This window comes from Hippopotamus amphibius, chromosome 6 (genome assembly GCF_030028045.1).
Source record: "Hippopotamus amphibius kiboko isolate mHipAmp2 chromosome 6, mHipAmp2.hap2, whole genome shotgun sequence".
NCBI lineage: Eukaryota > Metazoa > Chordata > Mammalia > Artiodactyla > Hippopotamidae > Hippopotamus > Hippopotamus amphibius.
Window position 1 is genome coordinate 33,334,238 of NC_080191.1, and position 13,407 is coordinate 33,347,644.

General features: G+C 38.6%; 1 protein-coding gene across 11 annotated transcripts in view; it reads left to right on the forward strand.

Moving 5' to 3' along the window:
• The window catches only part of NCOA7 (nuclear receptor coactivator 7), a 146,566-nt gene that overhangs the window by 59,774 nt on the left and 73,385 nt on the right, over positions 1-13,407 (forward strand). For 10 of the 11 annotated variants that reach the window (XM_057738471.1, XM_057738473.1, XM_057738477.1 and 7 more), the window contains one exon: positions 3,825-4,045. The exons of the other annotated variant lie outside the window; for it this stretch is intronic. In XM_057738471.1, coding sequence (XP_057594454.1) covers positions 3,825-4,045 — 221 coding nt within the window. The remainder of the gene's footprint in view (positions 1-3,824; positions 4,046-13,407) is intronic. 11 annotated transcript variants of the gene reach the window in all.

Consider the following 13,407-nt stretch of genomic DNA (forward strand, 5'->3'; position numbering starts at 1 on the left):
GCACCCAGGCTCAATAGTTGTGGCTCGCAGTCTCTAGAGCGCGGGGTCAGTAGGTGTGGCACATGGGCTTAGTTGCTCTGCGGCATGTGGGAATGTGGGATCTTCCTAGCCCAGGGATCGAATCCATGTCTCCTGCATTGGCAGGTGAATTCTTAACCACTGCGCCACCAGGGAAGTCACCTACAATGTTGTGTTAGTTTCAAGTGTACAACGAAGTGATTTCGTTATACATACACATATATATATATATTCTTCTTCAGATTTTTGTTCTATTACAGGTTGTTGCTTTATTGAGGATAGTTCTCTGTGCTGTACAGTATGTCCTTGTTGTTTGTCTATTTTATGTATAGTCCTTTAATAGCCTTTATGGAAAGGTACATATGAGAAGCTCAGAATCACAACAGTGAGCCATGCTGCCTCATTCTCCTGTCCTCGGGGGAGGTCTGACCAGTGTCGTTGCCCCACCTTCACATTTTCTCTCCCAAACAGTCATTGCCTCTTAACGTTAGCATTTCATTCGATTTAAGTATTATTCTTTTTACTTTTTTTCTGCATTTTCAAAATTTCCTAGTATGAACATACATGATTTTCATAATAAAACAAAGAATAGTAAATTATGTTGTAAAAAAAAAAAACAGTTCAGTCAGAGAGATGATGAAAGCCTGAAATCATTCCATGGGAGCAGAGACAATTAAGAGGGGGTGAGTTTGAGAGGGAGAGATTTAGGAAAGAGAATTGACAGGGCTTGGTTATAGTAGTGAGAGGAGATTGAGGAGTAAACACTTGTTTTATGTAATTGTGATCTATGTAAAAAAAAAAAATGTACCATAACAAAATGTTGTTTTTCTAGTTTTTTGTTTTTTGCATTCACAGGAGTCAAATGTTAAATATGTCTCATTATTTCAATCACTCATCTGTTTAAGATGACTTGCCAGGTAATTTTTTTAGTCCACCGTATGAATATGTACATTTGGGGCCATTAAAAAAGCTTTGGTGAAATAAAGGCAGTTTATTTTCTTGTATAACTTTTTGTTTCCAGTTTACCTTAATTTGGTGATAACAAAACCCTTTTGTGAGAATGTCTTACAGTGATATTGATTTGAAGAGCAAAAGGGAAGGCCTAAAAGATAAAAGCCTTACTAAGAAGGAATGTTTGAAGAGCATTAACTGTACCACATTTATCAGATTGGCAGTTATTCCCCCTTAGGAAAGTGTTAACAGTGTATTTCCATGCTTTGAAGAAGGATTTTACAGTGGGCCTCCAGAACTCACATCTCATTTCCAGTTACAAGATCAGAATGTTCCACTCATATGATACCTTCAGAGAAACAAATTCTCAAGAGTTCTCTAGTCAAAACACAAGAGGTAGCTGATTGTGAAATTACTGAAGTGTTACATTGTACTCTGTCTTCTGTTAAAAAAGTTTGGTATTGCTATTATCCAGCATTTTTTTGTTTTTTCTCTGAAATAACAACTATGTTTGGCTACATGGGTTGACAATAACAGTTTGTTTGGAAAGGGGGGTGGGAAATGAGTGAAACAATATATCCCATTTTGTTATTTCCATGTGTGATCAGTCTCTAATGAGATGCCCCCAAACAGTGCTGCTGTTCTTCAAAACATGTGCCCTAGATCTGGGTGAGTTTAATTATAGTGGGAACAATGAAATGAGGACATTTAAATTAACTTCAGGGGAAAAATTCAGAAGATTAAGAACCAACACATATCTCAGGCTGCATAGAACTAATTTTTGAAATCTCTTTTGTCTCCTTCCTTCGAAGGAATTATTTTTGGAAGTGGGCAGTAATGTGCATCTCAAGCATGTTTTCGTTAAACCAATATATCAGAACAAGATCAGCCGGCTCTTCTGGATACAAAGATTAGCTCTTTGCATAGACCTCCCTAAGCAAAGAGCTGATGTCTGTGTGATATCTAGGTTACTGCGTATTAATTTCAGCCTCATACAGAAATCTTAATCGAGAGAGAAATTGTTTTGTTAGGGGCATTATCTGACTCACTTTTGCAAAGAGCCACCTACTCTTTTACCAGAAAAACACAGTTTAAAATCTGAGGATAGAAAATAAAAACATGTTTAATGGATATAGTTCCTTTTTATGAGTTTCCAATTTTGTTTAGTTTGTGTTCCTGTTTGTTTTTTAACAAGCAAATCTAAAAAGATAGCTAAGCTAAGAGATGGGGAGTATATTCATTTATGATTTTTTCCCTGCTCTCCTTTCTCCTAGGCCATATAGTCATTTATTAGCTAATGAAAATATAAGAACTTGGCTGCTTAGTGTTCAATGCATAACAACTTAATTGAAATATTTTATTAGAACGTGGGACCTTTATCTCAAAAGCTGAGTGTGTTATATATGGTACCATGCTTAGTTTTCATGTCATCATTTGATTGTATTTGGATATATTCTACTGTTTCTGTTTGTGTTTTTCTGTTGACACATATTTTTTCGATTGATCCTAATAAAAGACCCCGTTAGATAGCTAAGCCACAGTGAGGGACCTCTTTACGACTGTTAAATTGATTTTTCCAACATTACAGAGCAGGGCAGCATAAAATCAAACCTTAATCCCTGTTTGATCCTACAGTTATCTCCTTTTTCTCCCAAAACATTTCTTCATCCATTGCCTAGCATCAAATTGTATAGATGCTTAAGAGAGCAAAAGAAATAGACGTGTGTGAGAAAGCTGACTGTGCCTAGGTAGAGGAGGGGAAAGGATCTCAATTTTTTAAATGTTTATATATGACCAGACTGCCACATATAGTAGAGGCCAAGGCCCTCATTCTTTACATTCTATAATGGTAAAAACATTCTTAAGAAGGGCTAGTGAGTATAGAGTGACACTTCAGTTAATCAGAGTGGTACATCAATTGGAAAATACTTTGAATTATTGGATTTCAGTGAATTGTGATTAACTTCCTTTATACATCTTTGACTTAAGAATGAAGACTCGGAAACATCAAATATGTTAACTAATGTATCAGTCAGCTGTTATGTTAGTAATCATAATAACTGTATGTTGTCATCATGGAATTTTCTATGTCAGGAAATGCAGCTCTTTCTTTAGTGCTACTATCATATGTGTAACAGAAAGGAACTACTCCGACCTGAACCAGTTCACACCTTGCCAAACCTTTATACTCAGTGTGTGAGCCAATTATAAAGGATTTGTTTTTATAAATATGCTTGCCCATCAGTCCAAAGGTACCCTTGAAACCAGAAACACTTAAAAAAAAAAAAAAAAAAGTAACACACGAGGACTTCGCTGGTGGTCTGGTGGGTAAAAGACTCTGCTCCCCATTTAGGGGGCCCGGGTTCGATCCCTGGTCGGGGAACTAGATCCCACGTGCATGCCGCAACTATAAGATCCCACATGCTGCAACTAAAAGATCCTGCATGCTAAGACCTGGAATAGCCAAAATGAATAAATACATAAAATAAGTATTTTTTAAAAAATGTAACACACTAAACATGGCATTGTAGTGGGGTGGCTGTATATCTTGATAAAAAAATACCCAACATTTTATAGCCTATAGAAGAATCTAGTATTTCCTCAAGTCTAAAGCATTTCCCAGGGATTTTTCTTGAGATATAAGTATTGAGGATATAAAATTGAGGAAAGGCCACAGATCTCCACAGAAGAACTTCTAAGTGATTAAAAAAGAAAAAAATTCGAAGATGTAGTTAACAATAAAATAAAGTGTTGTCAATATCAGTTTCTCAAAGCCCAAAAGCATGAAATTAATATGATTTCTCTTAGCAGATTATTTCTGCAATGTTGTTCCTTTTTTTTTTTCTCACTCCTAGATTGAAAAAGAAAAAGCAAGCCAAACAAAATGCAGAGACAGCCTCAGCTATGGCTACAAGGACTCATTCTGGAAAAGAAGATGCTAGTACAGTCATTTTAGAACAAGACAAGTGCAACATTGCTGTGGAAGAGGAATATATTACTGATGAGAAAAAAAAGAGAAAAAGTAATCAGTTAAAGGAGATCAGGCGTACAGAACTAAAGAGATATTATAGTATTGGTGAGTATTGGTGGCAACTCTAGTATTTTCATTTTAAAAATCTGTAATAATTTTTAGAAGATGATAATTTGTAACTGGTCATAATATATAATAATATATAGTAATAATAATAATAGTAACAGTTTATTGAGCAGCTATTATGTGCCACGAGCCCTTGTTTTATATATATAACCTTGTATAAAGGGATTGACAATTAAATAATGTTGTTGTGGCATGTTTAATTTTATGATCCCAGTACCTAACACAGTGTCTAGCACATTGTGTCTGTGCATAAATATTTATTAAATGAATGATCACTTTCCCTGCATGAGAAATATTTTTCTTAATGTTTATAGACGTATCTGTAAAGTGTTGATAGAAATGCCTGCACTGTTTGGTATCAGCTAAGCAGTAGGAAATGAAAGAGACATGGCCTAGCATCCATCGGTTGAAAAAAACAAGACTGTGACGATGATGAATGGGAAGTTGTAGTTACGGGGAAGCTTGTTTATTTTTTTTAAGATTTTATTTATTTTTGGCTGCATTGGGTCTTCTTTGCTATGCACGGGCTTTCTCTAGTTGTGTTGAGCAGGGGCTACTCTTCATTGCTGTGTGCAGGCTTTTCATTGTGGAGCAATGGGCTCTAGGCCCTGGGGCTTCAGTAGTTGTGGCACTTGGGCTCTAAGAGCAGGCTCAGTAGTTGTGGTGCAAGGGCTTAGTTGCTCCGCAGCATGTGGGATCTTCCCGGACCAGGGATCAAACCCGTGTCCCCTGAATTGGCAGGCGGATTCTTAGCCACTGAGCCACCAGGGAAGTCCAAGGGGAATCTTAAAATGAGTCCACAGTGTCATATAGTTTCTGAGGATAGTCTTCAGCAGCTGCATTAGCACCAGTGGCTTGTCTAGCATGATGGAGATGATGATCCTGCTTTGCTTTACCAACCATCTCATACCTACTGTTTCTATCATGTGCAGGTCTGGAGTATTTTAAAAAGAGTGCAAAGAAAGGGAACCAGGAGGTGAAACTTGATGTGGCACACGGGTTACAGTGTACTCAGGATTGCTAGGCTCAGAGAGAGAAGACTAAGCAGGTCTCTGAGAAAAAACTGCAGTCCAGTACATGACACCTGGGCTGGTAGCAGGCACATGGTTCACGGGGCCCCAAACTTGGTCCCAGTTAATGCCAAAGTTACTGGGAGACAGATCTTGTCTCTGTGTTTAATATAACTTTCTACTGGTGCTCATCAAAGATAAAGGTGGGCTTCCAGTGGGATGGTTGTAAGTGCGGCTTTGCTTTAACGAGGCAGATGCGTGGTGTCTGCAGTGGAAAGCCTGTGGTTTGTAGCATTCCAGTGGGTTCCTGTGATTATGTCATGTAGTACATAGTTTCATGGATGCTTTTAATCTGAAGCCATTCAGCGTTTTATAAAAAGCTGTAACTGTCAACCTTTATTGAAAGAGACTTCTGTGTGATTAATAAACTTACACTTTTGAGTGTTGAATATTATCCCTAAAAGGAAAGAGGAGTAAGGAGAATTGCATTTCACATTTTACAATGTACACATTGGACATTTGAAAATATGTGGTCTTTACAGTTGCGCACTTTAAAATACTGTCTTTTCTCATTCTACTTTAAATGCTGCTGCTTAAGAAGTATTTTTAAGTGGAGACATTTTGCTCTGTAGAGTTTCCCTGAGGGAGGCTGATAGTCCTATCCATTGAGATTTCTTTCCTAAAGACTCTGTACTAACTGGAATATAGTTGCTTTACCCTCTTGTACCAGCTTATGAGGTACACCAACTTGAATCAGCTGTATTTATACACATATCCCCATATCCCCTCCCTCCTGCAACTCCCCCCTACCCTCCCCGTCCTGGCCCTCTAAGGCATCACACATCATCGAGTTGATCTCCCTTTGTTATACAGCAACTTCCCACTAACTATCTATTTTGCAATTGGTAGTATATATATGTCTATGCTATTCACTCACTTCGTCCCAGCTTCCCCTTCACCCACAGCCTCCCCAACCCTGTGTCCTCTAGTCCATTCTCTGCATTTGCATCCTTATTCTTGTCCTGTCCCTGGGTTCATCAGTACCATTTTTTTTTTTTTTTTTAGATTCCGTATGTATGAGTTAGCATACAGTATTTGTTTTTCTCTTTCTGGCTTACTTCACTCTGTATGACAGACTCTGGGTCTATCCACCTCATTACATATAGCTCAATTTCATTCCTTTTTATGGCCAAGTAATATTCCATTGTACATATATGCCACATCTTCTTTATCCATTCCTTTGTTGATGGGCATTTAGGTTGCTTCCCTGTCCTGGCTATTGTAAATAGTGCTGCAATAAACATTACGGTACATGTTTCTTTTTGAATTATGGTTTTCTCTGGGTATATGCCCAGTAGTGAGATTACTGGATCATATGGTAGTTCTATTTTCAGTTTTTTAAGGAACCTTCAAACTGTTTTCCATAGTGGCTGTATCAGCTTACATTCCCACCAACAGTGCAGGAGAGTTCCCTTTTCTCCACACCCTCTCCAACATTTATTGTTTCTAGATTTTGTGATGATGGCCATTCTGATCAGTGTGAGGATTGATACCTCATTGTGGCTTTGACTTGCATTTCTCTGACGATTAGTGATGTTGAGCATCTTTTCATGTGTTTGTTGCCCATCTGCATGTCTTCTTTGGAGAACTGTCTGTTTAGGTCTTCTGCCCATTTGTGGATTGGGTTATTTGCTTTTTTGGTATTAAGCTGCATGAGCTGCTTGTATATTTTGGAGATGAATCCTTTGTCCGTTGCTTCGTTAGCAAGTATTTTGTCCCATTCTGAGGGTTGCCTTCTTGTCCTGCTTATGCTTTCTTTCACTGTGCAAAAGCTTTTAAGTTTCATTAGGTCCCATTTGTTTATTCTTGATTTTATTTCCATGATTCTAGGAGGTGGGTCAGAAAGGATCTTGCTTTGATGTATGTTGTAGAGTGTTCTGCCTATGTTTTCCTCTAGGAGTTTTATAGTGTCTGGCCTTACATTTAGGTCTTTAATCCATTTTGAGTTTATTTTTGTGAATGGTGTTAGGAAGTGTTCTAATTTCATTCTTTTACATGTTGCTGTCCAATTTTCCTAGCACCACTTATTGAAGAGGCTGTCTTTTTTCCATTGTATATTCTTGCCTCCTTTGTCAAAGATAAGGTGCCCATATGTGCTTGGGTTTACCTCTGAGGGATCTATTCTGTTCCCTGATCTTCCTTTCTATTTTTGTGCCAGTACCATACTGTCTTGATCACTGTGGCCTTGTAGTATAGTTTGAAGTCAGGAAGCCTAATTCCACCAACTCCATTTTTCCTTCTCAAGATTGCTTTGGCTATTCAGGGTCTTTTGTGTTTCCATACAAATCATAAGATTTCTTGTTCTAGTTCTGTAAAAAATGCTGTTGGTAATTTGATAGGGATTGTGTTGAATCTCTACATTGCTTTGGGTAGTACAGTCATTTTCACTATGTTGATTCTTCCAATCCAAGAACATGGTATGTCCCTCCATCTGTTGGTATCATCTTTGATTTCTTTCATCAGTGTCTTATAGTTTTCTGAGTACAGGTCTTTTGCCTCCTTAGTTAGGTTTATTCCTATGTATTTTATTCTTTTTATTGCAGTGGTAAATGGGAGAGTTTCCTTAATTTCTCTTTCTGGTTTTTCATTGTTAGTGTACAGGAATGCAAGAGATTTCTGCACGTTAATTCTGTATCCTGCTACTTTACTAAATTCATCAATTAGTGCTAGCAGTTTTCTGGTAGAGTCTTTAGGGTTTTCTATATATAATATCATGTCATCTGCAAAGAGTGACAATTTTACTTCTTCTTTTCCAATTTGGATTCTTTTTATTTCTTTTTCTTCTCTGATTGCTGTAGCTAAAACTTCCAAAACTATGTTGAATAATAATGGTGAGAGTGGACCCTTGTCTTGTTCCTGTTTTTAGGGGGAATGCTTTCAGTTTTTCACCATTTAGAAGGATGTTGGCTTTTGGTTTCTCACATATGGCTTTTATTATGTTGAGGTAATTTCCTTCTGTGCTCATTTTCTGGAGAGTTTTTACCATAAATGGATGTTGAATTTTGTCAAAAGCGTTTCCCGCATCTATTGAGATGATCATATGGTTTTTATCCTTCAATTTGTTGATATGATGTATCACATTGATTGATTTGCGTATATTGAAGAATGCTTGCATCCCAGGGATAAACCCCACTTGATCATGGTGTATGATGTTTTTAATGTGCTGTTGGGTTCTGTTAGCTAGTATTTGGTTGAGGATTTTTGCATCTATATTCATCAGGGATATTGGCCTGTAATGTTCTTTTTTTGTGACATCTTTGCCTGGTTTTGGTATCAGGGTGATGGTGGCCTCGTAGAATGAGTTTGGGAGTGTTCCTCCTTCTACTATATTTTGGAAGAGTTTGAGAAAGATAGGTGTTAGCTCTTCTCTAAATGTTTGATAGAAATAGGCTGTGAAGCCATCTGACCCTGGGCTTTTGTTTGTTGGGAGATTTTTAATCACAGTCTCAATTTCAGTGCTTGTGATTGGTCTGTTCATATTTTCTATTTCTTCCTGGTTCAGTCTTGGAAGATTGTATTTTTCTAAGAATTTATCCATTTCTTCCAGGTTATCCAATTGATTGGCATATAGTTGCTTGTAGTAGTCTCTCATGATCTTTTGTATTTTTGTGGTGTCCGTTGTTACTTCCCTTTTTTCATTTCTAATTCATTAACTTGCGTCTTCTCCCTTTTTTTCCTGATGAGTCTGGCTAATGGTTTATCAATTTTGTTTATCTTCTCCAAGAACCAGCTTTTAGTTTCACTGATCTTTGCTATTGTTTCCTTCATTTCTTTTTCATTTATTTCTGATCTGATCTTTATGATTTCTTTCCTTCTGCTCACTTTGGGGTTTCTTTGTTCTTCTTTCTCTAATTGTTTTAGGTGTAAGGTTAGGTTGTTTATTCAATATTTTTCTTGTTTCTTAAGGTAGGACTGCATTGCTATAAACTTCCCTCTTAGAACTGCTTTTGCAGCATCCCATAGGTTGTGACTTGTTGTGTTTTCATTGTCATTTGTTTCTAGATATTTTTTGATTTCCTCTTTGATTTCTTCAGTGATTTCTTGGTTGTTTAATAGCATATTGTTTAGCCTCGCATGTGTTTGTATTTTTTATAGTTTTTTCGCTGTAATTGATATCTAGTCTTATGGCATTGTGGTCTGAGAAGATGCTTGATATGATTTCAATTTTCTTGAATTTACCAAGGCTTGATTTGTGACCCAAGATGTGATCTATCCTGGAGAATGTTCCGTGTGCACTAGAGAAGAAAGTGTATTCTGTCGTTTTTGGATGGAATGTCCTATAAATATCAATTAAGTCAAGGTGGTCTAATGTGTCATTTAAAGCTTGTGTGTCCTTATTTATTTTCTGTTTGCATGATCTGCCCATTGATGTAGGTAGGGTGTTAAAGTCTCCTACTATTATTGTGTTACTGTCGATTTCCCCTTTTATAGCTGTTAGCATTTGCCTTATGTATTGAGGTACTCCTATGTTGGGTACATAGATATTTACCATTGTGATATGTTCTTCTTGGATGGATCCCTTGATCATTATGTAGTGTCCTTCCTTGTCTCTTGTAATAGTCCTTACTTTAAAGTTTAATTTGTCTGATATGAGTATTGCTACTCCAGCTTTCTTTTGACTTCCATTTGCATGGAATATCTTTTTCCATCCCTTTACTTTCAGTCTATATGTATCCCTTGGTCTGAAGTGGGTTTCTGGTAGGTAGGCAGCATATAGAAGGGTCTTGCTTTTATATCCATTCAGCCAGTCTATGTCTTTTGGTTGGAGCATTTAATCCATTCACATTTAAGGTGATTATTGATATGTGTGTTCTTATTACCATTTTCTTAATTGTTTTGGGGTTGTTTTTGTAGGTCTTTTCCTTCTCTTGTGTTTCCTACTTAGAGAAGTTCCTTTAGCACTTGTTGTAAGGCTGGTTTGGTGGTGCTGAATTCTCTTAACTTTTGCTTGTCTGGAAAGCTTTTGATTTCTCCCTCAAATCTGAATGAGATTCTTGCTGGGTAGAGTATTCTTGGCTGTAGGTTTCTCTCTTTCAGGACTTTCAGTATATCCTGCCATTCCCTTCTGGCCTGCAGAGTTTCTGTAGAAAGGTCAGCTGTTATCCTTATGGGTTTTCCCTTATGTGTTATTCATTGCTTTTCTCTTGCTGCTTTTAATATTTTTTCTTTGTGTTTAATTGTCGTTAGTTTGATTAATATGTGCCTTGGTGTATTTCTCCTTGGGTTTGTTCTGTATGGGACTCTCTGTGCTTCTTGGACTTGGTTAATTATTTCCTTTCCCTTGTTGGGGAAGTTTTCCACCACAACCTCTTCAAATATTTTCTCAGGCCCTTTTTTTTTTTCTTCTTCTGGGCACCTGTGATTTGAATGTTGGTGTGCTTAATGTTGTCACCAAGGTCTCTGAGACTGTCTTCCATTCTTTTTATTCTTTTTTCTTTTTCCTGCTCTGTGGCAGTTATTTCCCCCATTCTATCTTCCAACTCACTTATTTGTTCTTCTGCCTCAGTTATTCTGCTGTTTATACCCTCTAGAGTATTTTTAATTTCAGTTATTTTGTTGTCCATTACTGTTTGTTTGCCCTTTAGTTCTTCTGAGTTGTAATTAACTGTTTCTTGTACTTTCTCTATTTTGTTATCGAGATTTTGTATCATCTTTACTATCATTACTCTGAATTCTTTTTCAGGCAATTTTCCTATTTCCTCTTTATTTATTTGGTCTTGTAGTTTTTTTTCCCTGCTCCTTTGCCTGCATGGTGTTTCTTTGTTTTCTCATAGTAATCCAGACTTCAGAGGTTGCTTGTCCCGGCAATAAAGGGATTTCAAGAAGACTGTCCAAGCCCCAGACTGATGGCAGAGTGTTGAGTCAAAGAAATACTAAATCAAGGAAAGACATACATGTATAAGACACACAAATACTGAATCCAGTAGAACATAAGGCACTAGAAAGACCTGACAGAAGGACCCCAGTATGCTATCAGACAAAGAGAAAACCAACAGAAATTCAAAACCAAAACAGTAGAAAACAAAAACAAAAGAAACAAACAAAAAGATAACACCACACACACACAGAAACACAAATCCAGGGAGATTTTGAAAGCTAGGATCAAATATAATAAAGAGCAAGAGTACCATCAGACAGACTGAAGATTCTCAGAATGAAATCGGACAATTATACTTAGAACTAAGATAAAGACAAAACCTAATAATGAATACCAAAGCAGTGTGTCATCTGGAGAATAAAGCAAGGAAACAGAGTGGACTGATAATATTGCTTATAAGTATATTAAGATAAAATAAACTAGAAAAGGATAGAAGACAGGGCAACAGAAGAGCGTAGTGTGACTGGAAATATGAAAAGAAAAAGAAAGAAATAGAAATGTGTAAAAGATAGAGATGAAAAGAAGGTAGGAGAGATACAGTCAGCACTATGAAAAACTTAGCTAGAAATAGAAATATATGAAAAGGCTAAAAATAAAAATAGAATGAAAAATAGAATAAAAAATATTATAAAACATGTAGATCCCTTAGGACTAAGATTGTAATTAAAAAACAAAAACAAAAACAAAACTAGAAATGACCCCAGGATGGACCAGATCTATAGAATTAATACTAATATTTCTGTTTTCTTGGGGTCTCAGCTGTAAGTGTCCTTCTGCCCACCTAGGGTTTTTTGTATTATTCTGCAACCAGCAGAGCTTCCTTTATTGTTCGTCTGTAAGCTCCGGTGTATGGGGAGAGAGCGGGTACAATAGTGGCCCCTTCCCCTGGGAGTGAGTGAGCAGTGGCGCCCTGCCTGGGTCACGGCAGTTCAGTTGGCCGTGGCGGTGCCTGTTGCAGAGGGATGCCAGCGGCTGAGGTGTAAACAGAATGTCTCCAGAGCTGGGGCACTCTGCAGGCTTTTGGCTCTCGGCTGCAGGCACTCTAGGCCAGCCCCGCGTGGGGGGCCTTTGTTATCTCTGAGTGCATTAGCTAGGCCCACAGGGGTTCTTCCTTTGTCCATCACAGGTGCCGAGAGAGAGGCTACACCTGCGGCTCCACCCGCTTCTTGTGAGTCAGCAGTATCCAGCCGCCACTATGGCCGTGCAGCTTTCCTCGGTAGGCACTCTCTGCTGTGGATTTCTTCCCTCCTGTCCTCTCAGTGTGTCTCCCCACTGCTAACAATGTTTCTCACCCTGAACCAGTTCTCCGGTTCCCACGTTGCAGCTCCCAGACCCCCTGTTCAGCTGTGAATCGACATCTCAGTCCAGACACGCTGAGCCATGGTGCAGACCCTCCATGTGTTTCCCACTCTTTCCCATCTGCCACAGCTCAGCTGCTTCACCCTCTTTGAACGGTGCCAAATGCCTCCCTTCTGACCCAGGGAAATTCCCCATTGGAGAAGGGGTTTCCCCATCAGATAAGGGACGTTTCCCCGAATTCGGCCATCTCCCCTCTGTTTCAGATCCCCCTGCCTTAGGGTGTGGGACCCGTCCCTTTCCTTTCTTCTCCTCCTCTTCTTTTTTTTCCCCCTCTGTCCTACCCAGTTATGTTGGGATCTTTGCAGTCCTTTCCGGTGTCCGAGGTCATTAGCTGGTGTTCAGCTGGTTCTTTGTGGGAATTATTGCATCTTTTGGTGTATTCCTGATGCATCCATGGAGAGGGATGCATTTGACATCCTTCTACTTTGCCACCATCTTTATTCCTCTAGGATAGCTTTTTAATGTGCTGCACTCTGTGGTGTGTGTAACACTTTGAATCTGAAATAATACCCTTCACACTGCTCTTTACCTAATTAACTCTTCCTAGACTTTACCAAATCACGTCAGTCATCTTTTCTTCCAGGAAGCCCTTCCCTGTCCCTGGACAGGTTGCACTTCCCTCTGCTTTGTCATCATGGATTTATTTATTTGATTTCCTGTTTACAGGCTGCTGTGGCTTGGAACCTGTATTATTAGCTTTGTGTAGTATCTGCATTACAGGTGCTCTTTATTTTTTTTAGTTAATTTTTATTGGTTGCATTGGGTCTGCTGTTGCGTGTAGGCTTTCTCTAGTTGCAGCAAGTGGGGGCTACTCTTCGTTGTGATGCTCTGGCTTCTCACTGTGGTGGCTTCTCTCTTGTTACAGAGCACGGGCTCTAGGTGCATGTGCTTCAGTTGTTGTGACACGTGGGCTCAGTAGTTGTGGCTCATGCGCTGTAGAGCACAGACTCAGTAGTTGTGGCGCACAGGCTTACTTGTTGTGTGGCATGTGGGATCTTCCTGGACCAGGGATCAAACCCATGTTCCCTGCATTG